Source organism: Triturus cristatus, chromosome 10 (assembly GCF_964204655.1).
Source record: "Triturus cristatus chromosome 10, aTriCri1.1, whole genome shotgun sequence".
NCBI classification, from domain to species: Eukaryota; Metazoa; Chordata; class Amphibia; order Caudata; family Salamandridae; genus Triturus; species Triturus cristatus.
Window position 1 is genome coordinate 66,419,188 of NC_140593.1, and position 13,259 is coordinate 66,432,446.

A 13,259-nucleotide genomic window follows, 5' to 3' on the forward strand; every position below is an offset into this window, starting at 1 on the left:
AATCAAGGAGAGAGAACCGGTGCATAGTAGGAAGTGGTGTGGTTGCAGGATGCAGTCTGGTGGTGAAGGAGCTTGCACTTGCTTCACATCCTACGCCAAGTAGGCATGTACCTGGTGATGCTGTAGGGTGCGAGGATACAGTCACCTACAGGCAGGTGTCCACCGACCTTCATGCTACCTCATAGAGCAAGATGGGTCAGCGCTGGCAGGAACGGCCGCTTGGGTGAGCTGTGACTGGCAAATGGTACCCTGGGGGAGTGGCCAAGACCTGATTGAGCCCTAGATTGGTCGAGAGCTATCGCGATGGAAGATTGTCATTCCCAACACTGTCCGTGTCCGACAAGGGAGTGTGGGAACTTGATACATCTTTCTTGCAAAAACAACACAGGCTGCAAAATACAGGTTGCTCAAACCTCAACCTTACATAAATATGGCAACGCATAGATTTCCATCTGTATTTAATTCCTAAATTCCGCCAGACTCAGAGCCCACATACTACAGCTCTGGGGTCCTTTAGCATTCTAGCTCCGGTTTTAGCACATTTGAGGGCGAGTGCTTGAGAGCAGAATCACAAATCTACATTTTTGTGGGTAGGGTTTTTTTATAAGGATGGGAATTTGGTAGTCCATGGTTTGGACTTTATGTTTTTGAGGAATATTTTTGTGGTCTTTTTTCACATGCTACTTTGTTGTGGGTTGGCCGACATTAACGCTTCAGTGCTGGTGTTGACCAGGTGATCTGCTGCCATTGATGGGCACCTTGTGGGTCCATGGGAGGCATTTCCTTGGTGCGTCATTGGGCTTTGAGTAGTAGTGATGAGTGTTCCCAGGCCTCTGCGAATGTTCAACAGCTGCTTGGTAGCATCAACCGAAGCATGGGAGATCATCTCTGGGGTGATGTTCATCTTTTTTTGAGTGGATGGAGACTAGTGAACAGATCATCAGGTATTACGCCAGACCAGAGATGCTGTTTAAGAACTAACTCAGCTGTTGACCATCTCTGAAATGACTGTGCAGCTTAAGCCCTGCTAAAGTCAAACGTGATAACCAGGGTATCCAAGTTTGTTGGCTCAGATAATGATTCTGCGGACACGTTGAGTGAGTGGTTTTGGCGTTGGTGGTGCATTTGGGACAGAGGAAAAGTTCTCAACCTTGGCCCCGCTGAGCTGAAGAAGCTGCCTGACAAGCAAGCTTCAATGTTGGACTTGCATTGGTTTACATCCTGGAGTAGATCTGTCTTGAAAGTGACTGCAAGGACAGTCACCCGCAAGCGAGTGAAATGGAATGTTTAAGTCTATGACATGCAAGCTGCAATGCTGGACTTGCATTGGTCCACATCCTGGAGTAGATCCGTCTTGAAAGTTACTGCAAGGACAGTTACCCGCAAACCAGTGAAATGGAATGTTGAAGTCTATGACATGCAAGCTTCGATGCTGGACTTGCATTGGTCTACATCTTGGAATAGATCCGTCTTGAAAGTGACTGCAAGGACAGTCACCCGCAAGCGAGTGAAATGGAATGTTGAAGTCTATGACATGCAAGCTTCGATGCTGGACTTGCATTGGTCTACATCTTGGAATAGATCCGTCTTGTAACTGACTGCAAGGACAGTCACCCGCAAACCAGTGAAATGGAATGTTGAAGTCTATGACATGCAAGCTTCGATGCTGGACTTGCATTGGTCTACATCTTGGAATAGATCCGTCTTGAAAGTGACTGCAAGGACAGTCACCCGCAAGCGAGTGAAATGGAATGTTGAAGTCTATGACATGCAAACTTCGATGCTGGAGTTGCATTGGTCTACATCTTGGAATAGATCCGTCTTGTAAGTGACTGCAAGGACAGTCACTCGCAAACCAGTGAAATGGAATGTTGAAGTCTATGATATGCAAGCTTCGATGCTGGACTTGCATTGGTCTACATCCTGGAGTAGATCTGTCTTGAAAGTGACTGCAAGGACAGTCACCCGCAAGCGAGTGAAATGAAATGTTTAAGTCTATGACATGCAAGCTTCGATGCTGGACTTGCATTGGTCTACATCTTGGAATAGATCCGTCTTGAAAGTGACTGCAAGGACAGTCACCCGCAAGCGAGTGAAATGGAATGTTGAAGTCTATGACATGCAAACTTCGATGCTGGAGTTGCATTGGTCTACATCTTGGAATAGATCCGTCTTGAAAGTGACTGCAAGGACAGTCACCCGCAAGCGAGTGAAATGGAATGTTGAAGTCTATGACATGCAAACTTCGATGCTGGACTTGCATTGGTCTACATCTTGGAATAGATCCGTCTTGAAAGTGACTGCAAGGACAGTCACCCGCAAACCAGTGAAATGGAATGTTGAAGTCTATGATATGCAAGCTTCGATGCTGGACTTGCATTGGTCTACATCCTGGAGTAGATCTGTCTTGAAAGTGACTGCAAGGACAGTCACCCGCAAGCGAGTGAAATGGAATGTTTAAGTCTATGACATGCAAGCTGCGATGCTGGACTTGCATTGGTCCACATCCTGGAGTAGATCCGTCTTGAAAGTGACTGCAAGGACAGTCACCCGCAAGCGAGTGAAATGGAATGTTGAAGTCTATGACATGTAAGCTTCGATGCTGGACTTGCATTGGTCCACATCCTGGAGTAGATCCGTCTTGAAAGTGACTGCAAGGACAGTCACCCGCAAACCAGTGAAATGGAATGTTGAAGTCTATGACATGCAAGCTTCGATGCTGGACTTGCATTGGTCTACATCTTGGAATAGATCCGTCTTGAAAGTGACTGCAAGGACAGTCACCCGCAAGCGAGTGAAATGGAATGTTGAAGTCTATGACATGCAAGCTTCGATGCTGGACTTGCATTGGTCTACATCTTGGAATAGATCTGTCTTGTAACTGACTGCAAGGACAGTCACCCGCAATCCAGTGAAATGGAATGTTGAAGTCTATGACATGCAAGCTTCGATGCTCGACTTGTATCGGTCTACATCTTGGAATAGATCCGTCTTGAAAGTGACTGCAAGGACAGTCACCCGCAAGCGAGTGAAATGGAATGTTGAAGTCTATGACATGCAAGCTTCGATGCTGGAGTTGCATTGGTCTACATCTTGGAATAGATCCGTCTTGTAAGTGACTGCAAGGACAGTCACCCGCAAACCAGTGAAATGGAATGTTGAAGTCTATGATATGCAGGCTTCCATGCTGGACTTGCATTGGTCCACATCCTGGAGTAGATCCGTCTTGAAAGTGACTGCAAGGACAGTCACCCGCTAACCAGTGAAATGGAATGTTGAAGTCTATGACATGCAAGCTTCGATGCTGGACTTGCATTGGTCTACATCTTGGAATAGGTCCGTCTTGAAAGTGACTGCAAGGACAGTCACCCGCAAGCGAGTGAAATGGAATGTTGAAGTCTATGACATGCAAACTTCGATGCTGGAGTTGCATTGGTCTACATCTTGGAATAGATCCGTCTTGTAAGTGACTGCAAGGACAGTCACCCGCAAACCAGTGAAATGGAATGTTGAAGTCTATGATATGCAAGCTTCGATGCTGGACTTGCATTGGTCTACATCCTGGAGTAGATCTGTCTTGAAAGTGACTGCAAGGACAGTCACCCGCAAGCGAGTGAAATGGAATGTTTAAGTCTATGACATTCAAGCTTCGATGCTGGACTTGCATTGGTCTACATCTTGGAATAGATCCGTCTTGAAAGTGACTGCAAGGACAGTCACCCGCAAGCGAGTGAAATGAAATTTTGAAGTCTATGACATGCAAACTTCGATGCTGGAGTTGCATTGGTCTACATCTTGGAATAGATCCGTCTTGAAAGTGACTGCAAGGACAGTTACCCGCAAGCGAGTGAAATGGAATGTTGAAGTCTATGACATGCAAACTTCGATGCTGGCCTTGCATTGGTCTACATCTTGGAATAGATCCGTCTTGTAAGTGACTGCAAGGACAGTCACCCGCAAACCAGTGAAATGGAATGTTGAAGTCTATGATATGCAAGCTTCGATGCTGGACTTGCATTGGTCTACATCCTGGAGTAGATCTGTCTTGAAAGTGACTGCAAGGACAGTCACCCGCAAGCGAGTGAAATGGAATGTTTAAGTCTATGACATGCAAGCTGCGATGCTGGACTTGCATTGGTCCACATCCTGGAGTAGATCCGTCTTGAAAGTGACTGCAAGGACAGTCACCCGCAAGCGAGTGAAATGGAATGTTGAAGTCTATGACATGTAAGCTTCGATGCTGGACTTGCATTGGTCCACATCCTGGAGTAGATCCGTCTTGAAAGTGACTGCAAGGACAGTCACCGGCAAACCAGTGAAATGGAATGTTGAAGTCTATGACATGCAAGCTTCGATGCTGGACTTGCATTGGTCTACATCTTGGAATAGATCCGTCTTGAAAGTGACTGCAAGGACAGTCACCCGCAAGCGAGTGAAATGGAATGTTGAAGTCTATGACATGCAAGCTTCGATGCTGGACTTGCATTGGTCTACATCTTGGAATAGATCCGTCTTGTAACTGACTGCAAGGACAGTCACCCGCAAACCAGTGAAATGGAATGTTGAAGTCTATGACATGCAAGCTTCAATGCTGGACTTGCATTGGTCTACATCTTGGAATAGATCCGTCTTGTAAGTGACTGCAAGGACAGTCACCCGCAAACCAGTGAAATGGAATGTTGAAGTCTATGACATGCAAGCTTCAATGCTGGACTTGCATTGGTCTACATCCTGGAGTAGATCTGTCTTTAAAGTGACTGCAAGGACAGTCACCCGCAAGCGAGTGAAATGGAATGTTGAAGTCTATGACATGCAAGCTTCCATGCTGGACTTGAATTGGTCTACATCTTGGAATAGATCCGTCTTGTAAGTGACTGCAGGGACAGTCACCCGCAGGCAAGTGAAATGGAATGTTGACGTCTATTGCGATTCCCTTTGGAGGCTCTGGGACTGCACACTGGGTCATAGGGAATGGAGGATCAGAGCTGGGCTGGATATGCTGTGACAGCTCTCCATGTCATACAGAAAGTGTACAAAGCCAGGGCTCCAAGGACCGGTCCAATGTGTAATTGTAGAGGAGTCTCTTTTGCAGATTCCACATGTGAGAAGACTAGAACAACTAGATTGCAGGCAGGACTGATCACACTCCCAACAGGGCTCAAACTCAGACCTTCCTGGGCTGTGCCAGCTGACAGAATTGCACGGGACAGGGACTGCTTTTCTGCCCTGCATCAGCTCTGATAAACAGTGGGCTCCAGGGTTGGACTGGGATCTCAAACCATCCCCACCAGAAATTGCAGCCTGTCCTGCTGCGGAGGCAGCCCCCCGCCCTGCAGTCCCCCAGGGATATGAGCACTGTACGCCAGTCAGCATATTATATTAGCCGCTGCCCCTAATGCACAGTTTGGACCAGCTGCGAAGGCTCCCCAATCTGCCAGTCTCTGGGCGGCACCGCCCGACATTCCCACAGCCCTGCAGGACTATCCTGAGCCAAGAACAACATGGGCCGGAATTCACGCTCACTCACCCTGGGCTCCCTCTTCTTCGCCTTGTGGGGCAGGAAGGGTCTCTGGAGGAACACAATCTGCTTGGTGGTCACAATCCCTTCACTGCAAAACAAAGAGAGAGAGAGAATTTACTGTGGGTGGAAACAAACCAGTGCCGTCACAGGCACACCAACACAGACTGGTGTACCGGCGGCCATTTTGTCGGAGTGGCGGCTTGCACATTCTAATCAATGTCATCCTTTTCAGCGGAGCAGAGTGCAGACCCGCCAACTCACGATATCGGTTCCCATCACATGGTCACCAGGTGAGAAGAAAAAAACACACGGTGGCAGGGAAAACAGGCTGAAAACCACTGTAAATAGTGTCTTTCCAGCTTGTTTTGCGAGGCTTTGAACTGCAGACATCCATTAATGGGTGTGAAATCACCCCAGGACACCGGCACCAGCCTCAGAAAGCTTTTTTGAGGGGAGGAGGTGGGGGCAAAAGTGTCCCCTAGGTACTTCTCAGCACAAGGCCCCACCCCCTCCGTGGCCCCGCCCCCTCCTCACACAGTGAAACTTTTGTTCAAATTGGCAGGTGTGAGAGTAATATGTAGTTAAGACAAGGTGTACATAACATTGTGCAACAAAAACAAAGTGTCAATGATATAATTTATAAAAACAAAGTTGAAAATATTGTAGGTGTGATTAACACACCTAGTTCTAATATGTGTGTAATATCTGGCACTTATCTATAGTTTCCAATTCAGAGTCACTTAAATTATTTATAGGTTCCTTCTGTATATAGGTTTTTTTCTGTGCAATGTATTAACATGATGCTTGTGTTTGAATGTGCACCATGGTGATAGACCTGGAGTGGTGACGCCTCTAATGCTATCTGTCAGTTGCGCCTGGCTTCTCCTGGAGGGATGGGGTCACTTTTACTGGAATAAACATACTTCTACTTTCCTACATCTGGAGCCTCCTGAACTTCTTTTAAACTTGAATTTTACAATGGGATAAAAAGCCTTGTGGGGGGATCTGTGAGGACGGGGGTACGAGAGGTTCTATTTTCCACATTTAAACAAATAGTTATATAGGAAGGGAATCCGTTGCGGTGCTGTGGGCAGGTTTCATAAAAATACGGACATGAAACGAAATATGATGGGGGCTAGGCATGGGCGACAGTTCTCTTATGCTGGCATAATCTTGTGTTATTGTGCGAATTTCGTGTTATGCTTGTTATACAAGATTCCTGAAATCATGCCATCTCGCGGCTCGCCACGCAGCGCAAATATGCCGTGCTCACTGTAAAATGTTACCCCTGGAGCACAGGAGGTACAGGAACAGCCAGACGCAAACGCAGAACTTGTGCTATTGTTTGGCGGAAAATGCCTTTATGTGTCCAAAATGGATGTAAGGTCGCACTTCTGGCTAAACAACCGCGCTGCAAGCAGATTTTCCACTGCAAGCTATTTAACATGATTTTTATGGAATTTTGCGTGATTATGTAAAACCAAATTATGCAGATTTCACATGATACCACTGCCTCAGGGGATTTATGTAATCTTTATTTTTGCCTCAAATACTTCTTAAATTTACGGTGAAGAAAAGGAAGGCCTTATTTTTGTAAAACCATGTCATTCACACTTTATTTTTCATTTGGAAACGCTGAAGAGAGATATTTTACTGAAGAAAGTGGTAGAATTCCATCGATCCTTGAGGTACAGGGGGGCGCGGAAAAGGTCGTCCTGAGGGACAAAGGGGAAAAATCGACAAATAACAACTTTTTAGAAACAAAAATGTGTTTCTCTCTTAAATATGGAGAGTTGCTAAGAATGAGCACAACCCTAACACAGTGACGTCACTCGCCCCTACCCTGTAGCCGGGGAGTAGATTGGTCAGTAGGACTGGTGGGGGAAAGGCGGGCGGGTTGTGAGGGGTGCTTAAAACACACTATTTTGTAAAATAAATAACCATAATAGGGGAAGAGAGAGAGAGGGCGGGGGTAAGGAGGGGTGAGAGGGTGAGAGGGAGAGAGAGAAAGAGAGACAGAGAGAGAGAGATGGGGAGAGCGCGAGTGACGGGGAGAGAGACAGAGAGAGAGAGACAGAAAGAGAGTGAGAGTGAGAGTGAGAGATGGGGAGAGGGAGGGGTGAGTGGGAGGGACAGAGAGAACGAGAGAGAGAGAGAGATGGGGAGAGAGTGACGGGAGAGAGATGGGGGAGAAAGAGAGAGAAGGGGAGAGAGAGAGTGACAGGGAAAGAGAGTGAGATAGATGGTAGAGAGAGAGTGACGGGGGAGAGAGAGAGACAGAGACAGAGAAAGACAGAGCTGGGGAGAGAGAGGGTGACAGGAGAGAGATGGGGAAAGAGAGAGAGGGGAAAGAGAGAGAGGGCGGGGAGAGGGAGGGGTGAAAGGTAGAGAGAGAAAGAGAGAGAGATGAGGAGAGAGAGAGTGACGGAAAGAGAGAGAGAGATATCGAGACAGAGAGAGAGAGGGAGAGAGACAGACAGAGAGAGAGAGAGAGAGATGGGGAGAAAGAGAGTGACGGGGAGAGAAAGAGATATATATATGTATATATATATATATATAGAGAGAGAGAGAGAGAGAGAGAGAGAGAGAGATATGGGGAGAGAGAGAGCGATGGGGAGAGAGAGAGATATTGAAAGAGAGAGAGAGAGTGCGTGGGAGAGGGAGGGGTGAGAGGGAGGGAGGGAGAGAGAGAGAGAGAGAGAGAGAGAGAGAGAGGTTTTTGTCTGAGTATTTAAAAATCCCAGGCATAATCCTAGACACCTTACCACACCCAACTGAAAACTCCGATACCCAACTATTTATTAAACAATACACTGCTTAGGGGGGTGCGACACCCCAAACACCCCCCGATGCTACACCCCTGCCTGTTAGCCTTTCGGAGGCTCTCGGTGAGCCCTGAGACCGGTGAGAAAGGGACACTGGCCTGCCACAGGGTCATTGGTGATTGAGTAACTATCAATATCTATCGGCCATTCCTCCTCAGGGCTGTAAGACCTCCGTAAACATGGTGTACAAGTGACGTGTGCATGCTCAAGGCCACCGGCTTGGGACAATAGAGCGAAAGCGCCCTGAGCACCCCTGGCTGCTCTGCCAGTGAACTCAGTCACTCCTGTGGGTCCGGGGTGCGGAAGAGCAAGAACCAACCACCCAGAAATGAAATGGGAACAAGGCCAGGTCAGCCTCACCAGATGCACATTTCACACAACGGGCCACTCTACCTGTCCGACCTTGGATCTATCACACAGGTTTAATAGCAGGTCCACCCAACTCATCCTCAAACCTCGGCACAAACATTTACTAACACTTCATTAGATTCATCAGACCTTTCTGAGTTTAGCTGTGACCAGAAAGTAACTTCTCCTGATCTGGGCTAATACTACAAGACGAACCACCCAAACAAACCTAGGAGGATTTACAAGAAAATGCAGGAGCGCAGTATTACGCCAAATTTAGCAACGCCGCACCCTGACATTTTCAAAACACACAGATACGCCATATTTTACAAAAATACGGTTCACCCCTGCGTTTCCCCTAGCGCTGGTGTTAAAAAAGCTGCCTAGCATCAGCGCAGGCACCCTGCCTCCCTTCCTGCACATAAACAATCAATAATGGCGATTTGCTCTTTCTATGTGTGCTGCTAAATGCAGAGCACATAGAAAGAGCAAAAAGCGAGGAGAAATTAATAAGTTCTCCTTGTATCGCCATCCTAAGACCAGGTATTATCTGGCCTTCGTTTGTGGCGCTGCCCCATCCTTGTAAATTAGGGGCAGGTCAAAAAGTAAAGGGCGTTGCAGTGGAACGCCCACTGCAACACCCATTGCTTGTCCCTTTGTGGCGGACTGCATAGAAAAGCCATGTTAAGTGGCTTAGCGCCACCTTGTAAATATGGGTAATGTCGCAACCTCACCAGAGCGTCAGAAAAAGTGATGCTCTGGTGGCATTCTGGGCTTGTAAATATGCCCCTTGATCGCCTACAACCAAAGCTTCAGCTTTCTGGCAGAGAGACGTCTACGAAGCCAAGCCCTGCTCAAGTTGGACATTCGCGGCTTCATAAAGTCCTCAAACAATCGTACTCTGTGATGCACCAGGGGTTGGAGTGCTTCCGGTTCCCCACTCCGGCCTTGGCGATATGAAGGATGCAGGAGGGGCGGGTGCAGGACAGCGGCTGCCTACATGCTGCCTACTTACCTGTCTGTATTCGCAACTGGAGTCGGAAGCACACACCTCAGCTGCCATCCGTAATCCGCCAGAGAGTTCAGCAGCGGCACATAGTCAGTCTGCACCTTGGTCCCCTGCGGAAGAAGGAATGACGTTAAGACTTCACTGATGAGAACAGAAAAATAGAACAGCATGATCATTCCCCCCATTCAGAGGTGGAAAATTCTTAGAAGTGATATAATTGTGCCTACAAGTTGTGAGGCGTGGCCTTCCCCACTGAGTCAGTTTCTATCCAGTAAAACACAGCAAATGTTGACATTGACATGCAGTCAGTAGGTCTGCAGATATCACATATTCAGACGCGGTCTGTGCAGGTAACAGCGGTGGTGCCGGGTAAGGGGGGATTTCAAGGGACGATGCAGAGGGAAAATTAAATAAATAATTAATTTTCCCTCTGTATTGTCCCTCCAAATCCTCCCTTACCTGGCCAGCCTACCCTACCGCTGTTACTTGCACGGACCGCGGCTCCACATATTGGAACATTGCCCGTGAAGGGAAAACCTTCTCAATCAGTCTAAGCTTTGCATTGGATTTTGGGTTTACGGGCATTAGACCTTGGCATTTCACATTTCATCTGAGCTGCAAACAAGTAGAGATCAAGTAGAAAACGACAATGATGTTCAAACTCACTTACTGTCCTCAGTGGTGGCGGCTGCAAATGTAAAGTGGGAGGGAGAGGGACAAGGGGAGAGGGGGGCCAGGAATAATAAAAAATACTTACCTGTCACCAACAGATGCCCCTGTGGTTCTTTTCTCCTGATGGTCACTGCAAAAGCACAGGCTCCCCACCGAATCAAGACACTGCTCTCATGCTATACCTAGCATGACAGCTGCGCCAGAATTGGTCGGAGCGGCCTGGTCTGCCGGTCAGCCAGTGCATGGGAGTCTGTGCTGTTTCTTCAACCTGGCTGTGCAACACAGCTGTGTTGGAGAAATAGAAGTGTGCATGTCGGTTTGGCTGGCCTAAGACGGTGCCCATCACCCGTCCCCCTGCCCCACCCTACTCAGTCACATAAAAATAAAGGAATATGCTACTTACCAGTATGCATCTGTTCTTGGCATGTAGAGCTGCAGAGCCACACACTTAGGATAGTAGATCGCCATCTGGTGTTGGGCTCGGATGCTTGCAGGTTGTTGTTGTCTTCGGAAGAAGTCTTTGGTCACGAGATAGGTGACTCCTCCCTTGGACTACAGTGCGCATGGGCATCCACTCCATCCTCAGATTGTTTTTCGCCATGATGGCAAATGATGGAGTTTGTAAAGAGAGAGAGATGTCCATGTGTAATGTCTAAGTAAGACGATGCTGGAACAGATAGAGGTCCCGGGGAGGTGGGTGGGCGTGTTTGGCTCTGCAGCTCTACATGCCAAGAACAGATGCATACTGGTAAGTAGCATATTCTGTTCGAGGCATATGAGCTGCAGATCACACACTTAGGATAGACTATATAGCAGTGTCTCCCCTAGCGGTGGTCACCTGTATCGGTTGCAGCAGTTTGGAATAAGGTTTTAAGGACAGCCTGACCTACAGAAGCTTGTTGTTTTGCTTGCACGTCAACACAGTAGTGTTTAGTGAAGGTGTGTGTTGTAGACCATGTGGCTGCCTTACAAATATCTTCTAAGGGAATGTTTCCTAAGAATGCCATGGAAGCCCCTATTTTGTGTGTGGAATGCGCTCTAGGGGGAACTGTTAGTGTGCGTTTAGCCTTGTGGTAGCATATTTGGATACATTTAACTATTCACCTGGTTATCCCTGATTTGGAAATGGGGTTGCCTTTATGTGGTGGAGAGAAAGCAACAAACAATTGTTTGGTTTTGCTAAATAATTTGGTTCTGTCATTGTAGTAAAGCAGGGCTCTTTTAACGTCTAAGGTATGAAGAGCTCTTTCAGCTACCGAGTCCGGATTTGGGAAGAACACTGGTAGCTCAACTGATTGGTTAAGATGGAACGAAGATATGACTTTTTTGTGAGGAATTTCGGATTTGTTCTAAGAACCACTTTGTTGCGGTGTAATTGTAGGAATGGTTCTTGTATGGTTAAAGCCTGGATTTCACTCACCCTTCGAAGGGATGTGATAGCAATAAGGAAAGCCACTTTCCATGTGAAGAACTGCAGTTCACATTTATGCAGAGGTTCAAATGGGGGACCCATGAGCCAAGTGAGAACAATATTTAGATTCCACACTGGAGAGGGTGGTAATCTGGGCGGAATAATTCTCTTAAGGCCTTCCATGAAGGCTTTAATCGCAGGTACTCTAAATAGTGACAAGGGTTGTCGATTTTGTAAGTAGGCTGCTAATGCTGCTAGGTGGAGACGTATGGATGAGTACACTAAATTACATCTTTGCAAGTGTAGTAAGTAGCAAATAATGTTCTGGATGGATGCATCCAGTGGGCGTATATCATTGTTAGTGCAGTAAATGGCAAATCTTTTCCATTTTGCAGCGTAGCAGGCTCTAGTGGTAGGTCGTCTGGCCTCTTTTATAATATTCATGCAGTCTGGTGGTAGGTTGAGGTAACCGAACTCTAGGACTTTAGGAGCCAGATCGCTAGATTCAGTTGTCCTGGATCTGGGTGTCTGATTTCTCCATGGTTCTGGGTTAATAAGGACGGGGAGAGGCGCAGTTTTTGGTGTGGAACTAGAGAGAGTTCCAGCAGTGTTGTGAACCAGGGCTGGCGTGCCCATGTGGGAGCTACTAGGATCAGTTTGAGAGACTGTTGCCGGAGCTTGCGTACCATGAATGGAATGAGTGGGAGAGGCGGAAAAGCGTACGCAAATCTGCCTGACCAGTTCATCCATATCGCATTGCCCTTCGACTGTGGGTGGGGAAACCTGGCGGCGAAGGTTGGGCATTTTGCGTTTTTGTGTGTGGCGAACAGATCTATGTCTGGTTGGCCCCATTGTTGGAAAAAGGGGAGTAGGACTTGTGGATGTAATTCCCATTCGTGGATCTGTTGAGTCTGACGACTTAACAGGTCGGCAATCTGATTGTGAACCCCTGGAAGGTGTTCTGCAAGTAGGTATATGTTCTGGGGAACAGCCCATCTCCAAATGTTCTGTGCGTGCTGGGACAGCTGGAGAGAATGTGTGCCTCCTTGTTTTTGTATATAATACATGGCTGTCAAGTTGTCCGTACAGATGAGGACAGTTTTGTTCTGGAGATGTATTTGGAATGATTTTAGTGCTAGGAATATTGCCAGTAGTTCCAGGTAATTGATATGGAGCACTTTCTGTTGAGTGGTCCATTTGCCCTGAGTGGTGTGTCCTAGGAGATGGGCTCCCCATCCCGTGAGTGATGCGTCCGTTGTTGTGGAAGAGGCTCGAGGAACGGCCGCCCTTTGGACAGGTTTATTGTGTTCCACCATTTTAGAGAGCGATGTGAGAGGCTGTTGACCAACACCAGATCTGTTAGTTGTCCGTGAGCCTGGTTCCACTGACGTGCTAGACACTCTTGCAAGGGACGCGTTTGAAGTCTTGCATAAGGCACAATGAAGATGCATGACGCCATCATGCCTATGAGTT

General features: G+C 47.5%; 1 protein-coding gene across 2 annotated transcripts in view; it reads right to left on the reverse strand.

Moving 5' to 3' along the window:
* RFTN1 (raftlin, lipid raft linker 1) overlaps positions 1 to 13,259 on the reverse strand; it is a 442,525-nt gene that overhangs the window by 22,989 nt on the left and 406,277 nt on the right. For both annotated transcript variants that reach the window (XM_085630441.1, XM_085630442.1), the window contains exons 8-9: positions 9,710 to 9,813; positions 5,528 to 5,609 (exon numbers count right to left, since the gene is read on the reverse strand). In XM_085630441.1, the coding sequence (XP_085486567.1) occupies positions 5,528 to 5,609; positions 9,710 to 9,813 (186 nt within the window). The remainder of the gene's footprint in view (positions 1 to 5,527; positions 5,610 to 9,709; positions 9,814 to 13,259) is intronic.